General features: G+C 41.6%; 1 protein-coding gene across 3 annotated transcripts in view; it reads right to left on the minus strand.

Annotated features, from left to right (window-relative positions):
- Positions 1 to 4,899: 4,899 nt before the first annotated feature.
- slc43a3b (solute carrier family 43 member 3b) overlaps positions 4,900 to 10,379 on the minus strand; it is a 24,862-nt gene continuing 19,382 nt past the window's right edge. For all 3 annotated transcript variants that reach the window (XM_014031109.1, XM_014031110.1, XM_014031108.1), the window contains exons 10-13: positions 9,872 to 9,979; positions 9,292 to 9,478; positions 8,200 to 8,323; positions 4,900 to 8,116 (exon numbers count right to left, since the gene is read on the minus strand). In XM_014031109.1, the coding sequence (XP_013886563.1) occupies positions 8,015 to 8,116; positions 8,200 to 8,323; positions 9,292 to 9,478; positions 9,872 to 9,979 (521 nt within the window). In that variant the 3' untranslated portion in view covers positions 4,900 to 8,014. The remainder of the gene's footprint in view (positions 8,117 to 8,199; positions 8,324 to 9,291; positions 9,479 to 9,871; positions 9,980 to 10,379) is intronic.

Genomic DNA, 10,379 nt, shown 5'->3' on the forward strand with positions numbered 1-10,379 from the left:
CCAACCTCCTCATCAAAAAGTTAATTAGATTTGACTGATAGTTTGTGCTTGAATGCACTTCTCGTGTTTTGTTGGCGTTATATGTGATGCAGGCCTTCAACATCAAAAGTAGATTCTATGAGAAATTTATGCGTTCAAACGGAGCGCAAAGCTGCTAGAAACCCATGAATCACACAAACCGTGGGTGTCCTTTGGGACAGAAAAGGTCTGACAGGACTTTGTTCRCAAGAAAATGAATCATTTGATATTTAGTGTCAGAGAAGCGAAGCCGCTTTGTGTAAAGTTCACGTTTGCAACCGACCTAAACAAACGCCTGTTGGATTGTTTTTTGTAGGGTCTCAGAACCAGATGTGGGGTTCGTGTAAAAGTTGAAATCATGCTTTGAAACTGTGAAGAAACTATGCAACATTAAAGTCCGAAACTGTGTTTGCATGTGGTGTAATATGATAAATCAGATTAAATTAGTATAAAATGAATACAGTATGTGAATATGTGGCTGCAATGCAGTAATCAGACTGTTTGATTGAGCACATTTGGTTTTGTTCCGTTAATCGTGAAGAGCAGGATGTAGAAGAGAGGGAAAAACTGAGGAGTTTTCTCTTAGTAAACACTATTAATTCATGATTGCATGAATCTTCAAATYTGAGTTCATGGTCCTCAGTCAGAAAGAGGTGGATTGCTCTCTCTGGGGTTGGGGGTGAGGCTCTGCCTCGAGTGGAGGAGCTCAAGTATCTTGGGGTTTTATTTACGAGTGAGGGAAGAATGGAGCATGAGATTGACAGATGGAACTCTGTGGCTTCTGCAGGTTTGTGGACGCTGTACCGGTCTGTTGTGGTGAAGAGGGAGCTGACCTTTAAGGAGAAGCTACATGTTTACTGGTCGGTTTACCCTCATCTGGCCACAAATTTTGTGTAACCAAAAGAACGCAAGAGTAGAGCTGCTGCTCCTCCACATCAAGATGGTTCAGGYATGTTTGATTAGGAGGAAACCCAGAGGAAGACCCAGGAAACCCTGGAGGGACTATGTCTCGTTTGGCCAATCCCCCCAGAAGAGCTGGAGGTGGATTTATACTTTTATAAATCTAAATTTCAGACTTGTGTCATTTTTCTCAGATTGTACACGGAGCATCAAACGAGCAGTCACTGATGTTGACCCTCCTGCTGCCCTTGTGTCAAAATGACCCAAGAGGTCTTAGTTTTAAAACGGGATCTCCCATGGGTCGTTGTCAGGAGGGTTTTATTCTCCTGCTTCATGTGCAAACTAAGATGGTTTTATCTTGCTGAGACTTTCACAGCTTCAGAGATGATTTGTTTTCCATTTTGCTGCCAGCAGCAGATTGAAACCGACAGCAATGAAAGCTGAAAATCTGAAGCCTTCGCATTGTTTCCTCCGCCTCTAACAAGAAAACAGATCATTTGTTTGACAGAGTTCGAGCGAGGCTTCAAAATCTGTGTCACAGCGACATCCTCGGTCTTCAGCTGATTTAGTTCAAACTTCTTTTTTAATTTTCCTCTCCTCCGATCAGGGGCAGAGTGGGAAAACTTTTCAGCCCGGGAGTTTAATGGCCAAGACCGGCCCAATTTTTGTACATATAAAAAATTAGGCAAAGATGTAGCACTAGCATGTGATATTTTTGTATTCACYGACCAAAACCTGCCTCTTCACACTTCMTCAACAACAAAGTAAATGTTTCTGCTGTGGTGCAATAATGTGTACTCAATCACACCTATATGATGTTCACCTGCATTATACTGCAGCAGCTCTTTAAACTCACCAGGAGTACAGTTTGACAATCAACTAGTTTCATAGAACACAGTTCAGCTTTGGAGTACACAGGTGGTGCACTGTCATGACCATCGGTGAGGGTTGAAAGTAGACAGACMGGTAAATGGAGAGCTTTGCCTTTCGACTGAGCTCTTTCTTCACCATGACTGACTGAAGCAACGCCCTCATTACTGAAGATGAAGCCCCAATCCGTCGACTCATTAATAAAGTACTGATAGATTCATGTGTGCAGCCTGATCATTAAATCTGGAGCATTTAATAAGTTTTACTACAGCTCCCTCTGGAGACACAGAAACGTCTGTGCAGCTTCTTCATATTAGACCCAAACTCTCTGACTTTGATTGCATCAATAACCGAAGGTAATGAAGTATTTGTTGTTGTTTTGGCCTCAAAATGAGGTTTAGAATCAGCCGGTCAACTGTTTTCTTCTTCTACTGTATTGTTCCCTTCTGATGTTATTATCTCTAGTTTGGTCTCCTTTTTGTTCCAAGTGTGGTCATTTTTTATCCTTTATCCCTTATTAATTTGTTAGTGTACTTTAAGTGCTTATTCCTTTTTGTGTGGTTGTCTCCTGGCATTCGGAGTGGACGGCAAAGTAAGAATTTCATTACTCAGGGAAACATGTTTTCATCTGTGTTTATGACAATAAACACTGAAWTGAATCTTGAATCTTCTTGTGTGCATCCATACCATACTACACTTTTTACTGTTTTTCCACTTTGCCAATGATCTGGGTTGTTTTTGTGTGATTGTGGTAAGGATGAGGTGTTTTTAATTCTTTAAAGATTTAGTTTGACTCAAGTCAGCTTTTTATTAGTGAAAAAAAAAAAGAAATTCCTTGAGACTAACTAATCTTAGCACAAAAAGTAAGGATATTTGTTTGGTAGATTGTTTCTTTGTTGTAACAATGCTTCTTTGCAATAAAGCTTATACCGTTGAAAAGTCTGTTATTTTCTCTTTTAAATGGTGCCACATTTGTAAGGATCATTGTGGGATGAGCAGTAGAGCTGAGTATGTGGGTTGCACACATGAAAACTTTGCCAAATTCACACAAAACAACTTATTTTGCTGTTATTGACACTTGTTTTCAGCTTCTGGTACCTCCAGGTGCTGCAAATCAAAAGATTTATTGCCATGGCCCGATAKGGCCAGGGGGAACCCAGCCCCGCCGGGCAGCCACCGGKCCGAGCCGGCACATGCCCAAGCACCCAGCCCCGGACGAGAGCCCCCAGCGCGCCGGCGGGCAAAGGTACAACCCACCAGAGGACAGCATGGTCAGGGGAGTGGTGGGCCCTCAAATGGACCCGAAGAAGGGGYCGCTCAATTCCCAGCCTGACATAAATACAAGCATACATAACACACTCATACAGTCCCACCCTCATCTTCTCACCCACTCATTCAAAGACACACAAGATGGACGCCACAATCCACTCACACTCCCCATACATACATTATACCCCCCAGGCCCAGGATATGCACCTACCCCCAGCAGAGGGCAGCTCACGCCCGAACCCAGGAGGTAGGCCCCTTCAGTCTGGGGTGGAGAAGAGCAGACAGCCAAGTCCCAGCCCGGGCCGCACCAGTCCGATCAACCAGCCCCCGGCCCCAGCAAGGCCACCCCCCGGACCACCCCCACATCCCGCCAACGGCCAGGAGCCCACCCCCAACCGACCACCCCCCAGGCCCCGGCAGCCACCCCAGTCAGCGGGCTAACCACAGCAACCCGGCGCCCGCCTCCGGGAGCCCGAACGGCCCCAGGGAAGCCGGAGCGCCAGCCCCGCCTCCAGAGCGGGCCTTGGCCTGGAGGGGGTGCGGCCTGGGGGCCCGGGCCTCTGTGTCGGTGCCTGGATCCACTCTGGCGCGGTGGGTACCGGCGGGGCCTGTGAGTTCGCCACTGCTGGCCCCGGGGGTTGCTGTATGTGGTCGTTGGTGGGGCTCTTCCGGTTCTCTCCGGTGGTCCTCTTTGGGGGGTGGGTGGGCGCCCCTTCCGGCGCGGGTGTCCCTAGGGGCTGCGTGCTTGGGGTCCCTCTCGGGGTCTTTGGCACTGATCTCCCTTATGTCGGCTTCCGGCTTTGCGGGTCGCGTCTGTGGTCCCCCCACACTCACTTTGAAACATTCCACGGGAGAGATCCATGCATGATCACAACTGCACACAAACAGGCGTTTACATCCTGGGTTTTACATTCGGGCACTGACGAAGGATATGTGCATATGTGTATGTATGTGTGCATGTATGTATATGGGCATGTATATGTATGGGTATGTATGTGTGTATGTATGTATTTGTATGTAAGTATGTATATGAAAGTGTTTGGATATGTAGGTAGGGGTATGTTTGTGTATATATTTATATATGTAAATGGGTATGGTTTTCAGCAAGGCTTAAGTCATTATAATTACATAGTTATGCATTTTTGTTGCTGTGGTTTTGCTATCTTTGTTTTGTAGGTGTGGAGCCGAGAAGTCCGGTGTGCTGTTTTGTGTTTTCTCAACGTATAATTTACATATCTTCTAATCTCTTTTTCACTCTTTCTCAATGCATTTCACTTTTTTCTTCTTTCTTCTTTTTCTCCAAAAAAAAAAAAAAAAAAATTTATTGCCATGGTTACAAAGAAATAATCTACCAAACACAAATATCTTTATATTTTGTGCTAAGTACATATGCATTTTTGCATTGTAAGGCCCAGCCTGGGACGTAACTTTGCGTTAGCCACTATGGTCCACTTCCAGCCCGATTTCTGGACCCCAGAGATCAGGGGTTCTGTTTAGACTGATGTATTGTTGGACCCGCTCTGTTTCAGCTGGTACTGAACCATAGAGAACCAAGAGGAATACCACGACGAGCTTGATGTCGTCCATTGTTGTGTTGCAAATAAAATGACATCACATAAAGATTTGAACGTTTTTGATTTGATACCCACCAACATCGAGGCAGCACTCTGCTCAAAGCAAACCCAACCAGGGCCAAATATACTATAACTGATATATAAAACTTTAAAACAACTAAAATGTCCTCAATCTACCAGTTTTATTCTGAAGTGTGTGAATAAAGGTGCATTTAAACATAGTACCACATCATTCATATCCAACTCAACAAACTCAGTAAAGCAAACATTAAAATACCTCAGTTCTTTATTGTTTAAATGTAAAATACACATTTATGGGACATAATTTCATATTACAGAGACAGATATGCACTTTTTATAAAAACATGTAGCTGGCTGTAACTAAAATGTAACAATTTAATAAAAGTCAGACTGAAAAATGTATAAAAGTGAATTCCCTTTAATACAAAACTGATTAAATATTATATTATATATATTTAATATAATATATATTAAATATAATATTATATTAATATTTAATATAATATATATTAAATATAATATTATATTAACAGCTACATTCCCTTTGGTGAGGCACAATAAAGTTTATTGTAGAGGGGGAAAAAATCTGTTTCAAACAAAAAATGAAAATAAGTCAATAAACTTTCTTTTTAGAAATGTTCACACTAGTTTTGATACAGGATATAAAAAAGTATCACAGGTTGTCTCTAACACACTGAACTCCTGAGACTTTAAACACTGACAGAAACCAGCAGGTGGCAGGTTTGTCTTTCCCTTTATTTAACACTGATTCAGAGTTTCAGTGATGCAAGTCCGTATTTTACATGTCCCTTTATGCATCCACTGTTCTCAGAGTTGATCCCTTACTTTCTTTGTTGACAAACAGTAACAACAAAAACCCAGCATGGAGGCGTTTGTTGATGTGAAAATTATCATCTTTTGGCACTCAGGCATCAGAAAATGGCTTTTTTTTAAATAACACATTCACACAACAGAAAAGTAAAACAAAAAAATGTAACTTTGACTCAAAACGTAACACAAGTCAAATGCCAGAGATTAAAAAAAAAACGACTAAGTGTTGAAACGTTTCTGTAAACAAAATTAAACTGTGTAACAGATTCTTGCTTCAGATGAAGCTGAAACWAACAGACTGATAAAATACCTGATTTCTTTATTTCACATATTTTTAAGTGTTACTTTAATCAATTCCACATTAAGGGCTTTCATTTCTRTTTCAGTTTTAGGAATGTTGGTATTTATTTTCCAGACTTCAGTTCGTGCCTGGGACACAGTTATCTCTGAGGGGAGTTCCTTTCACACAACAAAATATGTGAAGGAGTGATTAAATGAAAAGGGCAGAAGAATATCTGAAGTTCACTTTGTRCAATTATTTTCCAATTTACAGCAATAAATTAAGTTAAAATTGGCTCCTGATGCGACTGGTTTTAAAGGAGGTATAAATGTTATCAGCTTGTATTTTTAAACAGAATYAAATGCTTGAAATGACTCATATGAAACCAGCTAAACAAAATCCTGAAGTCTTATGTCAAATTAGGCCGTCTTTCTGTAAACCACAGAGCTCATTTTTATTACCTGAACAGGTGATCGGGTTCAGCAACAAGAAACAGTTTGACTGGGTTTTCTAATTACAGGTTCTTTAAAAACCAGTTTGCCTAAACTGACTGCTGCTCTTGTTTGGTGGGCTGTGTGTTTGATAGAACCGTAGCATTTATTGACCTGGGAGGGGGTTGTGATAGACGCAGAGTGGTACTGTTTTTAATGAGTGAACTGCACAAACGGCATAAATTGTTCATTAAAAAATAAATAAAAAATTAAAAAAACACAAGAGCAACCTGAACCAAGTCTGTGGTTCTGCCCCTAGTTGACTGTTGCTTAACGGTGCWGCAGGGAAAAAGGTTCCCTTTGAAACAGTGGGCGCGACGTTCTGAATGTTGTTCTGGTTATTTAAATTGGTTGTAAATAATTAAATGACACTTGGCCTGTGGGGGGGCCTGGCAGCCCACCAGGGTAAAAATACACTGGRGGAMACCCTGCTTTTTCCTTGTTTGCTGCTATCTGCTCCGRCTCAACTTTTTTAAATTAAAAGAGGGTTTTTCCAATGGGAAGGWGGTCATTTAACATATCAWGGATCAGAATGGTCCAGAAAATTTGATTACCACAATCAGATCTCATTATCTCTTGTGGTTCACAGCTGCAAATTTAAAAAACAAACCGCACTCATTATGTGCTGAAGAAAAACATTCATGCATCTCAACAGAGGAGAGCAATTTGCTCTGTTTTTGTCTACAGATGTCCTTTAAGTTCAGTCGTGTTACCATGTGCTGCCAGGGCAGCTGTGGCTACAGTGGAGCTTACCATCATCAKTGTGTGAATGGGTGAATGACTCCCAGTGTAAAGCACTTTGGGGTTCGACAGGGTTTGATAAAGCGCTATATAAGTTCAGACCATTTGGATGTTCTATATTCACAACATTTAATATCCTGAGCATAAAACAGATGCAACAATGTCTGACGCTGATCACAGTAAGASAGGATGAATTATACGTTCTCTAAAACGCCTGCCTACTTTTAGGTGAAGGCGGCAGTTTTCTCCTCYTCTGAGATAATTCTCACCAGCTCTCATGAGAAGGTGAATATTCTTCCTTCATTTAACTGCGTGTTGCAATCAGCACTGAGTTTTAAGAATCAACAAACAAACCAATTWAAAAAACAAAAATGACACTACTGGACAATAAAACGACATCGGCTGAGGCAGCTCGCTGACGATCTGCCCACAGAGTGACGGACACACGGCCTGGAGACACACCTGAGTGAAACCTAAGCGGTTAGAGTGACACTTGTCAGCGGAGAAGGGGCTTTATTTAGCTAAATGTGGGCAGATTTTCCTTTAAATGCATTCCTCCTTTAAACACAGGGAAACTGCACCAGTAAAAAGACACTGTTTGTGGGGAAAAATATATACAATATGTAAAATTGCACCTCAAAAGAAAGTGTCGTTTGCACAAAATTCTAATTCCCTTTATGTAGAATTACTTGTTCATTAAAACTGTTTCTGATTATGCTAAAGACGAACAAGCTTTAGTTTCCTTTGTGCAACATTTGGGGCAGTAAATAAAAAAACGTAGAAAGAAATTCAGTCTTGTCTGTTTTTTCACAGAGTATCATTCTCAAACAAAAGTCGTTGTGGTTTCATTACTTCAGAGTTAGAATCCTGAACACCAAAACCCAGACTGTATCTAATATCCCTTTTTGTTTGTTTGTTTTGAACTTCAGCTACTGATGTGATACTCAGCAGTGGTGACGACACAAACCGCAGGTGTCTGAGACAGAAAGCCTGGAAAAAGAAGAAGAAGAAGTTACGGCTTAGCTGCTGGCTCTCTGAGAGGCGAGACGGCGACAGTGCAGATAGACGTAGAGAGGATGAATGAAGGCCAGCAGGCTGAGCAGCGTCAGACTGATGTTCACCTGGAGGGAAACAGAGGTGGCGGTCAGAGACGAGGCTTCACAACTGTAAACAGCTGGAAAAAAAGAGTGTAAAATATACTCACATATAAAGGATCTCCACCCAGAGCTCCTTTCACCAGCGCGAAGCAGGGATACTGCAACAGRGAAAAGACTGCCGACAGAGCCATGACCAGACCATAAAGCTTCCCGAAGTGGCACGATGGAAATCTACAAACAAACAAAATGACAAATAAGCCAAGTGTTCTTCACCTGACTACAGGGTGAGTCAAAAGTCTCAGGACACCCTTTTATTTCAGAAATGAAAGGAAAAATGAAATATCTGAATATCCTAGAAAGTAATGTTTGAGGCTATGTCCGAAACACACACATCTTTAATCAAATCAAAATTTTCCAATGGGAAGGTGGTCATGGTCATGTAGAATATCACGGAACAGCTGAATTGTGCAGAAAATGGATTACCACAATCAAATTTCAATATCTCATGTGGTTCAAAAGTTAACACAGAAAGTTACAACAACAACAACAACAACAACAACAACAACAACAACAACAACAACAACAATAACAATAGGGAACATTTCCTGTTATGTGCCGATATTGGAATGTTCAATGTGCTGTCCCTGATGCTGAACCCAGAGCTGAAGGTGCAGGATCCAATCATTATGAACCTGCATGAGAATCTCTGGAGAAATGCTGTTGCGATGCAGAAAGTGGTGTTTGTTGATTCTCCTCAGCACACAGAATTTTCACCAGTTTCATCATTTCAAATTAGAAAAATTGACTTTGATCCAGTTTGTCAGCTTTAAAGAAGCCRTCCATGTTCTGAACATTGCCTAAAAGATAGGCCCCCTCACCTACTACTTGCTGGGTTTTTCAGCTATTTCAATTTCTCCTTTGTTTTTGAAATTAAAGGGTATCCTAAGACTTTAGAATCACCTTGTACATCAWTTTTTTCTTAAAATAAAACACTTAAATGTCTCAAAACAACATCTGAGCCAAAAAATATATAAATAAAGTATAAAAACAAAATTGTGTTTGTTACAGTGATGCAACATCTACACAGTTTAAAACAGACTGTTGACAATAACAGCTTCCTGCGACTATCCTTCTTAGCGCACAAACGCCTGCCTGGTATTGTGTGTCTGTGTGTGTTTTTGAGCGGGTGTGGTACTCACGCCACACTGATGAAGGCGGCGTTGCCTCCGTACAGGAAGGAGCGGTTGAGCACTTGCAGGATGAAGGTCAGGTACTGGAGGGGCAGGTAGGGGGTGGAGGCACACAGAGAGAAGAGGACGCACTGCAGCGCCGTCAGGAAGAGAGAGAGAACTGAGGCTCGCAGGTCCGCCTCCTGCTCCGTCTCACCTGGAAACACACACACACACACACACACACACACAGACATTCACCTGGAATGAAAACACCTGCTTATAACACAAAACATGGAAATGAGATATCTCTCTGCACTTTCAGCTCCGTCTGCTGGTTTTGTTTAACAAATGTGACTGCAGCAAACAGCCTTTCAGCAGCTCAGAGGGAACTTTATTTCAGCTCTGAGCAGAAAGTGTTATTAGTTTCTGTTATGGATTGTTATTACTAACTGACAATAAAAACAATCTAAAATATTATGGTTAGGATACTAATTCTTAAGAGTAAGTCATTATAAGTACATTTCTGTTTAGCAGTGTGCACTCGTGTTTTATAAGACCCATTTTTAAGCTTAGGTTGCGTTAACCGTGTGTTCAGTGCGTTTGTTACCTGCAGCACGAGGTTTGCCTTTGTGTCTGTCCATGAGGAGGCCGTTCCAGGGAGCGCACAGCACGCCGCACAGCTGAGTGATGGCAAAAGCATTGGTGTACCGACTCACTGCACAGACACAGGAGCAACAACAGGAGGCATGACAATTATCTGAAACGTGAACTAATGCCATTAACATGTCACAGACAGAGGAAAGCTGCTGCTTCAGTCATGAATGCAAACGTTTTCCCTCTAAAGAAAATGAACACAGCTACACCCTTTCAAATTGTTACAAATTTCACAATTTCTTGATCACTTTTCAGACATTTTTGGCACCCGACAGGAACTGACATGTCTGGAAAAACAAGAGTACCAACGGTACAGAATAGTAATCAGAATCCACTACATGAATCCTCTCACACAACAGTTCTGAATATACGTGTCTTTTATGTATAAACATGACTGCAGTGGGATGAAAGGTTAACTTCACTGATAATAATATTGTTTGTGGTGTAAAACAAAAAAAAAA

Source organism: Austrofundulus limnaeus, unplaced genomic scaffold (assembly GCF_001266775.1).
Source record: "Austrofundulus limnaeus strain Quisiro unplaced genomic scaffold, Austrofundulus_limnaeus-1.0 Scaffold1177, whole genome shotgun sequence".
Lineage (NCBI taxonomy): Eukaryota > Metazoa > Chordata > Actinopteri > Cyprinodontiformes > Rivulidae > Austrofundulus > Austrofundulus limnaeus.